The sequence below is a fragment of the Carcharodon carcharias genome, chromosome 6 (genome assembly GCF_017639515.1).
Source record: "Carcharodon carcharias isolate sCarCar2 chromosome 6, sCarCar2.pri, whole genome shotgun sequence".
NCBI lineage: Eukaryota > Metazoa > Chordata > Chondrichthyes > Lamniformes > Lamnidae > Carcharodon > Carcharodon carcharias.
Genome location: NC_054472.1, coordinates 138,493,199 through 138,508,718, shown reverse-complemented (window position 1 = coordinate 138,508,718; position 15,520 = coordinate 138,493,199). Strand labels below are relative to the sequence as shown.

Sequence of the window (15,520 nt, the reverse complement as noted above, 5' to 3'; positions counted from 1 at the left end):
CCACTCGTCATTCCGATCTTCTGTTCAGCCGGCATGCACCGGAGTCGGCTGCGCACCGGCCGAACTGTTAAAGGCCTGTTAAGGCCATTAATAAAACAATTAACCAATTTGTCAGGGCTGCCCGTCCAGCCTTAAGGTTGGCGGAGACCACATCCTCATTACCAGGGTAAGGGAAGGCTGTCTGATACCTGGAAGGCTGGAAGGGTCCACATGGTCTGAATCCTTTGGGGGCCTGGCAGACACCAATGAGTATTGAAATGACGCCTGGAAATGCTAAGAACGAAGCCCCGAACAGAGATGAAGCTGCCAACTATCTTCAAAACTCCTCACTACTTACACCGGCAATGCTGCTGACCCTTTTTATCCCGCCCTTGGACGAGGTTTGTGAAAATTTGGCAGGTGAAGAGCCCAGGTGGCTTGGGTGTTTTTCATGAAACCTCATCCACAGGCGGGATGAGTCTTCATGAAGGTTTTATTAAATTAATAAATATTTTTTAAACATTTGATAAACATGTCCCAGCTCATGTGATGCTGTCACATGAGGGAAAATGTGTAAATGATTTTTACTTCTTTTTATTTTGAAGTTTGAAATTAAACTTAATCTCCCTGAGGCAGCTCCTTAATTGTCCTGTCATTAATTATAAAATGGCGGTGCATAGCTGATCGTGCCCGCTCCCGATCAGCCCGCCTGATGGGGAAAAAATTCTGTCCAGGTTGCAGATCAGCCATGATCTCATTAATGGCAGGACAGGCTTGAGGGGTTAAATGGTCAGTTCTGTTGCTATGTTCCAAGGATATACTGTTTTATACAATTAGGGAAATTATACCAATTATGTGTCCCTTTAAAGTTAGAGTATAATTGTTAATTAAACAATGAGTACATGCAACAGTCAATTGAGAGGCTGTTGCTGTTAAGTTAACAATGGGTGAGTTTAAAGAAATATTCATTTAGATGATAAAAACAGGGATTGAAAATCCAGCAGAACTTTGAATGTAGAATAAATGATGAGATCTGCCTGGCTGTGATCTACAACACTACCATTGCAATGGTTTGCAAGAAGAATAAGAAGTTATCCAATTGACGTCTGACCACCCTATTTGATAACATTGCAAGTTTCTGACCTCATGTGCATTCCCCACTCCCTTCATCCCACTATTGGTGGCTGTTACATCAGCCATCTGGAAGCCCTCAGTTCTGTAATTTCCACATTGACTCAATCCAACTCCCATTCTTGCTCCTCCATTAAGAACCTCCTTTAAATTCACCTCTTTGACCAAGCTTTTAGGATCACACTGTCCCAATATCTCCTCCTTTTGATGGTTTGTCATAGTTCACTCCTTAAAAGCACCTTGAACCGTTTCTCTATGTTAAAAGGCAAATTGTTGTTATAATTACTATAAATGAAGGTTACCTTAAATAAAACTCATATCAAATATTTGCTGATATGAACAGTGGATATACGTATATGCAGTAGTGCCAAGTTGGAAGATTCCTTCACGAGACCATTTTTCAAGGCCAGTCAAGATGTCACTGGGAGATCTCAGAAATTAATTTAATATTGAACTATTCACATTCCAGCTGCTCAGATCGCCATTATGTGTACAATCAGCATCCAAGTACTGAGAAACTGCTATTAGTTTGATTAATTATTATTCACTCACTCCAGTCTCTGCTTACATTGGCTTTAGTCTTGAGAGCATTATTTAAAAAGATCAATATTTTGAAGCTCCGCAATCTCGTATCTGGCCTTTTGTGTTGACTTGGCTGGAATTGATTAATCGACTGAGACCAGGGTGCCCCCCTTTTCTCTCTCCCCCACCTACAATTCACTTCTCCCAACCAGAGATTAAGGTGTACCTTGAAGTAAATTAATGATGTCAGTCATGGGCTGCCTTTCCTCACACTGTTGACCAGTTTCCAGGTTTGCCATGGGACCAATCATCCCTCACCATACTTTCCATTTAGTGTGTTGTAGACGAGTGAAAAATGGCTGCTTTTGAGGATTTTTCTTAATACAGAATCAACCACTTGCTTTATAGACCTGAAACTTTTAGGGCTGGGCAGTATGGTTTGCCATGCTGCTGGCAGTAGTAAGACCGAAACTTGGGGCGGACCTACCAGTGTTCTGCCTCTTTTCAGCTCCATTAGAAATTGAAGGCACTTTCACGAATCAATGTAATATAATATAATTTAAATGAGGGAAATACAGCATGCAACATAACTTGTCACTTATGTGCAAATATGAGTGATCAGAAAGCACACTATCCACCGTATTGAAGTATATACATTTGCTGGAATAGTAACTGGCTTGGACTACAGCTGCAAGTGACATGGAATTGAAAACCTCTTGACTGTAGTGACCTTAGGAAAAGACCAATTTCCAGTCTTCAATTTGGAGTTATAATTTTCTAAGGCATAATGACTAATTAAGATATGATGACATTTTTCATTCCCAGAGACCCTTTGAGCTCAGTGATGTTGCATTAAGGTATGACAGCAAGTTTTCTTCTACATAACTTCCATTTCCCCGGCCTAATTCAGACCGCAATCCATTCCCTCAGGTGGGCATTCGAGTTATGTGAACAATGGCTCAGGTGCCTACCCAAAGTATTTTGATGATGCTGACCCCAGGATTTCAGACTGAGCAGGGACATTGACAGTAGACAGGAAAGAATTCTTTGCTGCCCCAAATCTCCCCGTGTTCCCCATGACCGCCCTGGAATTTGAATGCTATGATTTTTTTTTGAATGAATGGTAGATAGGAAACTGTGTTAAACAAAACAAAAACAATGTGAGTGCTATTAAAAAGGAGACAAGCCTTTAGATAAAAAGGAGATGGGAAGATGGCTATTTTCATTCAGGAGAAAAGCAACTGGCTTTGTTTGCAAAATAATGAAGAGTATTATTTGTTATTTTACTTAGGGTAAAGGAATAATGCAAATTGTGCAACTGTGTTTGCAAAGTTTTGAATAGTTAAGCAATATGGAAATTCAAAGGGGCATGGAAATAGCAAAGGGGCGTGTCTTAACATTGCTTGATATTTGTACTGTGGGGTTTGGTGAAACTGTAGATTGACTGTTGCTGCACCTTTGTATATGACCGAAATGATTTGAAACAGGGATCTTTCCGCCTTATTTGTTCAAACGCTCCAGTTGTGTTTTATGAGGTATGGATTGAGAAATCATTAGCTGCAATAAAGTGACAGTTAAAGTTTGACAAAGTCTATTTGGTATCAGGTTCTCATTTTGTTACCTTCAATCTCTGAACCATTGAAGTTAAAGGAAAAGGCAGCAACTTGATTGACAGGTAACCAAAACTTTACTTTAAATATCGCAGCTGCTGTTTGTATGGTATGAAAATTTAAGATTTTCTGTGAGGTAGTGTTTGAACTTGTATTGGCTGCTTCTGAAACACAGCTTGTATCAGGGTGAATGGTTTTCCAAAGCGCGTAGTTCTTGGTTGATGTTATGCAGTTGACAGCTAGTGGCAAGCTTATACTACAACCTATGTTATATAAAAGAATGTTTGTCTCTGTCTTGGACTAAAACTGTATATTTTAAAATAATTTTATCTAACAATGTGGAAGCACACACTGCAAAAAAATAATCATTTCACTCATTTATCTCAGTGATATCTTCAGTAATTTATTTGTAAGGAATAAAGTTAGTTCCCTACAATCTTGTGACTGATTTGTGCTTTTGTTCAGTTTCTTATTGAGGTTTCATTGATTTGACGGCAGACAGAGGAGCTGATTTGAATAACAGAATCTCCAAACAGCTCTTGCACGATGTAAAAATGGTGACTGTCTCGGGCTTTTAGTGAGACCCACCCGATTAATGCAACCTGTTACAATCAGGTCTAACAGGTTCATTGAAGTTTGCTATGCTTTTGCATGGACTCTCATAAAACATTCATTTATATAGGAGTGTATCATCTACAAATTGCTCTGTTAAAGCAAGCAGCACTCTTTATAATCTAATTATGAGGTACAATAATATATTTGAGAATAGTTTGTGGTTTTTTGTGCTTTAAAAACAAATAGTCCAGAAATTATTCTGTATGCTATTATATTTGCATAAACAGGTTATTATCTGCCACACAGTAGCAAACAGAAGGCTTTGTACAAACATTGAACGCAAGAGTGTTCTGTGTTAGGACAATATTGCACAGTGAAATTTCCATGTGACAGATCAATTAAAATGATTTCAGTTTTTATTCTGTCACTGTTTTTAAGCACTTTTCAAAATGGCCCAGTTTTTAAACATTAAATAATTTGTCAGGAGCCTGACTCTTTTTGATTGATTTCTTTAGAAACTGTGTAAAATGTATTCAATTGCGTACAAAAGTGTGATAGGTTTTCTGAAAAGGAACAAAAGAATGGCTTAAAATTTAGCAACAATTAACATTGGCAGGACTGGCCTCTGATATAGAGACGCTGAATGTGAAGGTGACACAATCAGTTGGTCTGTTTACTAATATGGATTGAATGCAGAGCTACCATTGTCAATGAGTTCTTGATTTTTGTACATTGTCAGGAAAAGGGAAGAAAAATTAGAATCCAGAAAAGATTTCTGTTTTCTTCTCCATAAAAACAACTCATCAATGAAACTGTGCATCAATGCCATGTATTAACTATTTCGTTAGTCAATTTTTAAGTAGAGAAAAAAGCAAGCTTCCTCTCATAGCTGGTTTAAACATGGGACTTCAATTCCACCCCTCTGCATCCCCAAGGAAATCAACCTGAGGCTGTCCTCACACACCTCATGGTGATTTAAAAAGCCGTATTTACTGAGACCTGGGAGTAGTGACTCCAAATGGCCATTGTTATCTGGGAAACAATGTGTGGCAGGAGAAGCCTAAAGAAAAGGTAAAATTAATTATAGAATTTTCTGTTGTTTATTTCCCAAAATCTGATCTTGACAAAATATGTACTCAGTATGTCATGCTTTGAGTTAGATAGTGCAGATACATTCAGGTCTGACATCGCTTTTGTTTCCATATCTCACAGCCACCATGTTTATGCACAACTAATTGACTGGAGTGAAAGCATTGAGCAATATGTTTGGTTACCTTTCTGTGGTAAACAGGAATCTGTTATTGTAATTAAACCAGGCCCCGCTCAAACAGTGAAAAGATAATTTTGTCAAGTCGGCCCTGCTAGTTGATTCTGTTTATGTGTGGCGTTGCAACTAGTATTGTATCCTGCTGTGTGAGGATATCTTCCACGGTGTTGAAGAATTCATACCACAAAAATTAATTGCAACTCTCTGGTTCGTTGGATGTGATGAAGTAGCTGGGAATTACCAGGCAGATTCTTTAACAATGTCATTACACACAAAAGTGAAGGGCAAGCAATTTGCAAATAGTGGTAGTTCCTTAGAAAGGGTAACTGACTTGTAACACGATGCCATTGATTTATTATTCTTGTAATTATTATCAGGTATAGTATATTTGTGTTTTAACATAACTGTTTTTGATTCTAAACTAATCATAGTAGATGAAATGCAAATTAACTTGTAGAGTTGAGGGTGATGTGAGAATTGAAGGGACATTGGTCTATAAGTTCAGCCAAACAATGACTATTTTTCAGGATCTAACTTGCCTACTAATACCCTAATATGGCAAGAAGGAAATGTGCATACATTTCTGCTGGAAATGGGCTATAGATGACATTGGGAAAGGACAAAAAATAGGCATTGATCAACACCCAAAGCAGGCTTTGGGCCTTTTGTATATCTAGTAAGGATCTAATTCCTGCTTAAGGCCTCCACCCTAGGATCAGTTTACCATGAAGTAGCCAGTAGTTGAAGCCAGAATCACTGGCTGGGAAACCATCCATTCAGAACACCTGCCAATCAAGAAAGACTTAGCTGTATGTGGAGCCTCTCCCAATCACAGACTCCCAGCATCCTCTGTCAAATTCCAAATCTGCACCTGTGATTCTCAGACTCCTGTGCCCAGTCCAACATGATCGTGGGCCTGACTCCCAGCCTGATCTAATCTCAGCTTCAACCCCCAGACCTATGCACCTGAAGCCGACTAACAGTAGCCCAGTGATGACTAACTCTTTGCTGGCAGCCATCGCATTGATTCCTTTATAGAGACCTGTTGATCAAATATCTGGGGAGCCTCAGGCCTCACCATTCAGGAATCATAAATGTCCCATGTGTGCCCAAAAATGGGCACATACAAATTTCTGGGCCTTGACTCTGTTCATCTTCTGTTTATGTCCCTTTTGCTTATACTCCATCTGCGTCACTTACTCATTGGCTCGATGTTCTTGGGCTATTGAATACTTGTCCTTATTTATAAATTATATGACGTTATTCTACAGTATCTCTACAATTTCTTCAGCCCTATGTTTAAGCTCACACCCCATCTCTACATTCAGTAGCAGAGCCTTCGCTCCCATCACATACTCATATTCTACCACTCTTTTTAAATGTTCTTGTTTTGGCTTGTTCTATCTCTATTCATCTTTAAAAGCCTTTCCACATCTCAACTCTCCTCCTTTTAACTCAAGTTTCTCCATTTGTCTTTGTTCACCTTTTCGCTCGTAAGGTGCCTTGGCAATTTTGTATACATGTTGAATGTTATCTGTATTGTAAAAAACATAATATGATTTGTAGTTTAAAAATAAAAGGGTAGATATTCGTCTTTTGAACCTGGTTGGTAATCTGGCAAGATAATTACACATTCTTTTCAGAACCTGCTTGGTTTCCTTTCCATTTATTTCAATGGAATGAAAATCAGGCTAATTCTATAAAGGGGCTGTGATACATCCCATCAAATAGAAATGGAAACCTACCCCAAAATTATTTTCAACCAGCACAAGATAATGAATTGTGCATGTTTTATGCAGTTTTGGCGTAGAGTATGCAGAATTTGTTTTAAACTATCCTGATGAGATGTAGAAGATTCTTTTACCATGCTATCCTTTTTTAAAAAACATTTTATTATTCATTTATATCCATGTTACAGATACTGAGACATCATGAGGACATCCAATCACCAGCACAATGGCAAACTGCTTTTATTTTTTATTGCAATGGTAAGTTTTCATATTGGATCAGTTTTTATTTCATAATTTATATTAATTAACATTTAATGATCTTTTAATGTGAATTGAATTGTATATTTGATGTGACAAAATTTTATTTTTGTTGAGTGGAATTGTAGCTGAGTACTAGCTGTTCTAATGTTCTTGGGATTTTATTCGCAAAGTAAGGTGGCTGATCTCCTGTTTCTAGTATTGTAGTGAATGTTTCTTGCACAAATATTTACCGACTTAGCTTTTGCCACACCTTCAACACTGGGAGCCAGGAATAGATTGCTTAACTGGAATTTGAATTCAGAGACAGACTTCTTTGTTCAGATACAGGAAAGCGGCAATTGAGGAACAGTTTGCCTGAGGAAATAATTTAAAATTTCAACAGCTAACAACCGGCTGCTGGGTTGACTCATTGGACCCCACCAGCTAAAAAATTGACACAATTTCCCTTTTCAGATTGCTTATGTCACCTTTAGTTACACTTAAATCAGCAAGGAACAGTAGGTATTTTATTAAGCACTGAATTTATTGGTAGGTGGGAAAGTTATTAGAAAGTTTGAAGCCATAAACATACTTATACACCTGAGAAAACTAGCAAAAGCTGCTCAGTTGTTTCAAAAGAGCTGACAATTCTGAAAAACAGTTCTAACTATAGACCTATGACATTCATAAACAAGTCATTGCAAGTGACTCTTTCACAAATTAATGCCAATAACATGGTGATGTAGAGAAGTAGCAATTAGTCAACGAATGACACAGGAGGACAAAGTATTCTCAAAACAGCACATTATGGAACCTACAGGCTATTCTGGACCTGGTACTGTGTAATGATTCAGGATTAATTAAAGACCTCAGTAAAGATTCATCAAGGCAAGGGTGATCATATCATGATAGAATTTCACATTCAGCTTGAGAGTGAGAAATGTGGGTCCATAGTTAGTGTCTTAATCAAAAAAAAGGCAATTACAAGGGTGTGAAGACAGAGTTGGCTAAAGTGGACTGGCTACATAGGTAAAAAGGGAAGATGGTAGAGAAGAAGTGGCAGACATTTAAGGAGATATTTCAAAACTCGCAAGAAAGATATATTCCATTGAGGAAGAAAGATACTACCAGAAGGATGTTCCATCCATGGCTAGCTATGGAAGTTTAACAGTGGAATTAAACTGAAAGAAAAGGTGTGCAATTCTGCAAAGAATTGGTAGGCCAGAAGATTGGAACATTTTAGAAACCAGCAAAAGATGACCAAAATTAATGGAGGGAGAAATTGGAGTACAAGAGGAAACTAGCAAAAAATGTAAAAACAGACTGTGAAAGCTCTTACAACTGTTTAAAAAGGAAAGGAGTAGCTAATATAAGCATAGGTCCCTTTGAGAGTGAGTCTAATGAAATAATGATGGAAAATGTGGAAATAGCAGAGGCTTTGTACAAGTATCTTATACCATCCTCACAGCAGAAGACACAAAAAACATCCCAAGAAGAGTAGAAGATCAAGATGCAAAAAGGGAGGGAGGAACTTAAAACAATCACTATCACTAGAGAAAATTTAATTGGAAAATGAATGGAACTTAAGGCTGACAAATCCCTTGGACATGGTAGTTTGCATCCTGAGGTCTTAAAATAAGTGGTTGCAGAGATAGTGGAGGCATTGGTTGTAATCTTCCAAAATTCCTTAGATTCTGTTCAAGAAAGGAGGGAGACAGAAAGCAGGTCAGCTAGCCTAACATTTGTCATTGGGAAAATGCTACAACCATTATCTAAGTAGCAGGACATTTAGAAAATCAAAATACAATCAGGGAGAGTCAACGTGGTTTGTGAAAGGGAAATCGTGTTTGTCGACTTTATTAGAGTCATTTAGTTATAAGTGGTTTGGATAAAGGAGAAACCAGTAGATCTTGTGTATTTGGATTTCCAAAAGGCATTTGATTAGGTGCCACATCAAAGGCTACTACACAAGATAAGAGCATTTGGTATTGTGCGTGATATATTAGCATGGTTAAGATGACTGGTAACTAACAGGAAACTAGAGTTTGGATAAATGGGTTATTTTCAAGATGCCAACTGGAACTAATGGAATAAAAGCAAAAAAGTGCGGATGCTGGAAATCCAAAACAAAAACAAAAATACCTGGAAAAACTCAGCAGGTCTGGCAGCATCTGTGGAGAGGAGCACAGTTACTGTTTCGAGTCCCTTCCTTAGTTCTGTTGAAGGGTCATTCGGACTTGAGATGTTAACTGTGCTCCTCTCTGCAGATGCTGCCAGACCTGCTGAGTTTTTCCAGGTATTTTTGTTTTTGTTTTGGAGCTAATGGAATGCTGAAGGAATCAGGACTGGGGCCTCAACTATTTACAATCTATGACTTGAGTGAAGAGATTGACTGCACTGTAGCCAAATTTGTTGACAATGTGAAGATGGGTAATAAAACAAATTGTAAAGAAGACACGAAGAGTCTGCAAAGGATTATAGGTGGGTTAAGTGAGTGAGCAAAAATTTGACAGGTGGGGTACAATGTGGGAAAATGTGAGGTTATCCACTGTGGCAGGAATAATAGAAAAGCAGAATATTATTTAAATATACAGAATGCTGCAGTACAGAGGGATCGGGGTGTCCTTATACATGAATCTCAAAAAATTAGCAGCAGGTACAGCAAGGAATTCAGAAGGCAAATGGAATGTTGCCCTTGATTCCAAAGGGAATGGTGCATAAAAATAGGGAAGTCTTGCTACAACTATATGGGGCATTGTTGAGACCACATTTAGAGTACTGTGTACAGTTTTGATCATCTTACTTAAGGATGGACTTAATTGCATTGGAAGCATTTAAGAGAATGTTCATTAGGCTGATTCCTGGGATGAAGGGTTTGTGTTATGAGGAAAGGTTGAGCAGGTTGGGCCTATACTCATTGGAGTTCAAAAGAATGAGAGGTGATCTTATTGAAATGTACAAGATTCTGACTGGGCCTGACAAGGTAGATATTGTGAGGATGTTTCCTCTTGTAGGAGAATCTAGAACCTGGGGACACAGTTTCAAAAGAAGGGGTTTCCCATTTAAGGTAGAGATGAGGAGGTATTTTTTTCTTTCAGAGGCTCATTAGTGTTTGGAATTATCTTCCTCAGCGAGCAGTGGAGGCTATATTTGAGGCTGAATTAGATAGATATTTGATTGACCAGGGGGGCAACCAGGAAAATGGAGTTAAGGCCACAATCAGATCAGCCATGATCCTGTTGAATGGCAGAGCAGGCTCGAGGGGCCTTATGGTCTACTCCAGCCCCTATTTCTCATGTTCTTATTAGAAGTTCTCAATACTGTCAGATTACCCTTCATTCCAGAACAGACAAATACGTGTATTTAAAATTGATGAAACCTGCTTATGAAATCTTAACATGATTGGGAAAGGTGGATGATTCTAACTGTCAGCAGCTTGCTGATTGCATTGATTTCAGTTAGATTCCCATATGCATAGCAGAATGGACAATGATATGAACTACAGGCCACTAGACAACTTGCTGCACAGAATGAGCAGGGAGCAGCGCTGGCCTTTGGAAATTTGGGTGGCCCTGACTGCCCATTAGCACTCGGGTAAAAGTGGGGACCTGATTTTTAGTTTGGGGTCGGGAACCCGATGCCCAGATAATTTCCAGGTCTTAACCATTTGCCACATCTGCATTGCTCATGGGATGCCATCTTCAAATGTAAATACCCTAATTGGGCTGGCTGTGTGCTCAGTGCCAACTAGCGATACCCAGCATTAGTGGGGGTGAGCGCTGCCTGCAGAGCACGAACCATAAAGGCAGATGGCAGCCTTGATACTGCTTTGCAGAAGAGAGGAGGCAGTACCTGCGAAGGCTGTGCACAGAAGTGAGCAAATGGCCTATTGAAAGGTACAGCAGCTGATACCAAGCAAAATCCCCGGTACCAAAATTTTTTCAACTTAAAAAAAACCTTGAACTTCAGAGCACATTGAACTCAGTTCCCACACTGACTGTTCGAGTTTGGCAATTTACAAATTGAAAATCATTTTCTTGCACTCCCTGGCCTGTTAACAAGCTCCTCAAGGGGCTTAACAGGCTGTTGTAGAATGGCTGAGTTGTACTATTAGTGATTAGAGTTGAACTGCTGGCACTTCTTAAGTGGAAACATTGGCCAGAATTTTGACCTTGATGGGCGGGCGGGCCCCACCGTCTCGGCGGTGGGTGGGCAGCCGAACACCGTCACCAAAACAGGGCTGGCTGCCAATTAAGGCCCGCCCAGAGGGTTGCCTGACAGGAAGCGCTATGCACTTTCTGTGCGGGGGTGGAGAGACTCCTTATCTGTCAAAGTGCACTCTTTTGCGCATGCGCGGGAAAGCCGCACATCTCCCTGAGACTAAGTGCTGTCTCAGGGAGAGCGCTGAATGTTTAAAAAACTTTAAAAATAGAGAAAGAAAAACATTATTAACATGCCCCCCTCATGTGCCACTGTCACACGAGATGGGACATGTTAATAAATATGAGTGAAACTTTAATAAACTTTTTAAAAACTGAGATGAAACCTCATCCCAGCAGTGGATGAAATTTCATGTATTATCAGAAGTCCGCTGGGGCTCCTGGCCTGCCCGCCAGCCTTAAGGTCTTTCAATGAGCTTAATGATCCTCAATTAGCCATTGACAGGTCGGCGGGCGAACAGCTGATTTCGCTGTCCGCCCACCTTCCTAAAAATTTAAATGGACCGGGATGACATCGGGGGTTCTTCCCAATGTCATCCTGTGTCAATTTCCGGTTGGCAAGTGGGCCCCGTCCCCAAATCTGGCCATTAAGTTTATTTACAATACACTCAGCAGCAACTACATGTGTGCTTTCACCTCTAACTCTATCTCTACACTGTCTGCTAGGTAGCCCATGCTACTCTCCTGTTGGTTACTACAGATCATGTAATCTTCCCTAACAAGTATTATTCTTAAAAGTACATTACACATTAAATAAAACCATGATTACTACACCCCCCCTTTAACTCAGCTATACATATTATATTTACAAGTACATATTTTTTCAAGTCAACATAATAATTACACTGGGTAAGGAATTTACAAGTTTAGTCTTTCAGGTGGTTTTCTGGTACGCGTGGAAAGTCACAGCTCCACAACTTCAGATTCTTTGTCAGGAACCTCCTCTTCCAGAGTTGCTTGAACATCAGGTGTTTTGGTGGGCACTTGCATCTCTGTATCCTCAACTCTTATGGGAACATCAAACATGTCAGTCTTGGGGTGAGTATCTTCAATTGGAAACACAGACCCAGTCATGGTCACTGGTGGAACCATATTCTAATAATTTGTGCCTCCCTTCCTTAAATGGTCCACATGTTTATAGATGATCCAGCCTTCCACCTTCATGTGGTAAGATAGAGGTCCAGTCACCACGGTTATTTCACCCGGTAACCACTTTGATCCTTCCCTGAAGTTTTTCACGTATACCGGCTCTCCCATGGTAAATTTCCTCGCGATTATGCCAGTCGTGTCTAGTTTTATGGTTTCCCTGACTCCTTTCCACCCTTCCCCTCTAAATTCAACATTATTAGGCTCAATCTCAACAATAACTCCACAGGTGTAATACCGGTTGTTGTATGAGGGGTAGTCCTGTAATGAAAAAGGAAGCGTGCTATCTTGGTTGCCAAGGAATCAGCAGTTAGCTTTTTCATGCCTGTCTTGAACGTTTGAACCCCCTTTCGGCCAGTCCCTTTGATGAAGGGTGGTACGATGCAGTTTCTACATGAGTGATACCTTTGAGGCTGATAAACCGTTGGAACTCAGCACTCATAAATGCCATGCTGTTATCAGAAATGACTACTTCTGTTGTCCATGAATGGCAAATCCCTGACATAGTTTCTCAATTGTAGCACCCGAGGTTGGTGAATTCACCTTATATATGTCCAACCATTATGAATGGGCATCGACAATGAGCAGAAACACTGTTCCCAGCAAAGGTCCAACATAGTCAATGTGTAACTGCACCAAGGGTCTACCTGGCCACTCCCATGTCAATGGAGCTGTCACTGGCAACTTTTACAGTGGCTGGCATTGGACACAATGCTTTACCATACTCTCTATTTCATCATCCATTCCTGGCCACCATAGATAGCCGCGTGCTTCATTTAGGAAATTCCTGGATGGGCACTGTGTAGTTCAACTAAAAGAGGCTCCCTTCCCTTTGGAAGAACTATCACTCGTGCACCCTACAATAAGATGCCATCCTGACTGGTTATTTAATGTCTTCTGTTGAAGTACAGCTTAATTTCACCAGATATGGGCCCCTGTGACCTACCATGTAGCACTTGTTCTCATACTTGAGATAGGACTGGGTCCTGACTTGTCCAGTCTCTGATCTGTCGGGCACATACTGGTGAGGAATCTAAGAAATGTAACAGTAAAACAAGTTCCTGTGGAACTGGGATGTGCTCATAATTTTCTTGTAAAGGCATACGACTAAGAGCGTTGGCGTTTGCGATTTGGTTGCCAGGCCTATATATGAAAGTGTATTTGTATGCTGTCAGAATTAAGACCCTATTAGTACTTCTGTATCTTCTTTCTACATGTCTTCTTCTTTCTGGTGCAGAATCTTGGCCTTCTTTTTGACTTCACTGTTGGCCAGACTTATCTGAGATGCAAGCTCAGCTTGTCTGAGCTCAGTGGCTGAGTCTCCTAAAACTTCATTGTCTGTCTGCTTCTTGGGAAATTCTGTGATTTTTTTTCTTCCAAAACCTCTTTGGCTTCATTTAGCTGATTCTTCAGCTCTTCCATCTCTTTTTTGTATTTGTTTGCTGCCTCCAAGAGAATTAAACATTATTGTGTCTTTTCTGCCAGCTCATTCTTCAGTTTGTTCAGAGAGGTGCTAATTCCTTTCTGTTCCTCTTCATACTTTTCCAGAGGTACAAACTTTGACCTGAAGGAATCTTGTAGTGTGTGAAGGTCTTTCAACAGGTCGCTTGCCTCATCTCGAACTCTGTCATCAAGCTGGGTCTCTTCAAGTTTCTTCTGCTATTCTTGCAGGGTTTGGCTTAAGACAGCCTGCGTTTCTTCAGGTTGTTGAGTCCTTACGCACTCCTTTTTCAAAACAGGAACACTTCCAATCAATGTTGCTTTCCTTTAGCCAATTTTGCCCTAGAAGGCTTGGTCCCCTACTTCTCAATACCAACACTGGTAGCTTTGCTGAGTGGCTTCCATAATGGACAGTTATTCTGCTTATGCCTTTTACTTGAATGTCTTCACCCATATATGTTTTTAGTTTAAAAACAAAAAAACTGCGGATGCTGGAAATCCAAAACAAAAACAGAATTACCTGGAAAAACTCAGCAGGTCTAGTTTGGCAGCTGCCTATTCTAAACTTAATTGATGTTCACCATTATTTAATATCTGAACTGTTATGAAGAGATATTAACATGTATAATGTTATTGGAAATGATTTTTAAATTGGACTTGTAGTAGGGTCTGTGTCTGTGTGTGGCTTAATTTGGTTTAAAGCCAGCTAGTCTGGTGCTTTGATGTATAGTAGTTTGAGATGTTAATTAGATAAATGGAAAGCTAGAAAGTAAAGAGTGCATTTGCATTTGTTGAATGAACCATTCAAAAGAAGTGAGTAAAATCTTGCAGGGAGACACCAAGAAATGTGTTTATGCTAATATAATTTGCGCTATGAAAGGGGTTTTATTGTTAGAAGAGGTGGAGTTCAAAGACCTAGTGATACAATGAGAATTTACATTCAAAGAGAAGGCTAGGTATAAACAGAAAGGAGTTTTGTGTGTGGAGGTCAGAGGCATCTAAGATCTAACCAACCTGTAAGCCAACAACTGTCTGCAAAGGAACCACATTACAAGGGACCTCATTTTGAATTTGTAAGGTTAAATGTGCTTTGCCTGATGTCTGTTTAAAGTCTATGGGTTATTGTTGTCTTGGTGAAGATTTACTTGGGAGTGATTAATTTGCAGATTTGTTTAAAAGTTATGGTAGTAATTTGTAGATATCTGTATGTGTTTAATTTCTTGTTAAATTAATAAATGTTTAGTTTAGTTTATATAAAAAACTGTTTGAGGCTTGGTGGTTTCATTTCTGAATCAGAGCTGCATCTCAAATATACCAATTGAAAACGTAGGTCATGACAGTTGTTCGAGTTTCCCTCCGAGATTTAACCAACTCAGCCTTTATCAACTGCTGCGTCATATCAGAACGTATGTTCCCCAATCACTGTAGTGGAAGCTCCCCTGTCTACTCCCATTTTAACAGGTTTGCCATTTACTTTCATTGTGACAAATATTGGTTCTGTCTTTCCAACTTTCAGATTAAACAATGAGTAAATGTCAGACTTTGTTGTTTCAGGCTCTTCTACATTGTAGATTTCATTGGGCTTCTTCTTCTGTTTACAAGCCTGCTTGAATTTTTCCTTGCACTGCCTCATTATATGTCCATTTCTGTGACAAAAGTAGCATTTGATTTTTTTTAAAC

General features: G+C 39.6%; 1 protein-coding gene across 2 annotated transcripts in view; it reads left to right on the top strand.

Moving 5' to 3' along the window:
- The first annotated feature begins 3,059 nt into the window (after positions 1-3,059).
- Positions 3,060-15,520, top strand: part of cdh17 (cadherin 17, LI cadherin (liver-intestine)) — a 126,340-nt gene continuing 113,879 nt past the window's right edge. Inside the window, exons 1-2 of one of the 2 annotated variants that reach the window (XM_041190020.1) lie at positions 3,060-3,307; positions 6,983-7,052. In XM_041190020.1, coding sequence (XP_041045954.1) covers positions 6,996-7,052 — 57 coding nt within the window. In that variant the 5' untranslated portion in view covers positions 3,060-3,307; positions 6,983-6,995. The remainder of the gene's footprint in view (positions 3,308-6,982; positions 7,053-15,520) is intronic. The other variant, XM_041190021.1, reaches the window with a different exon arrangement.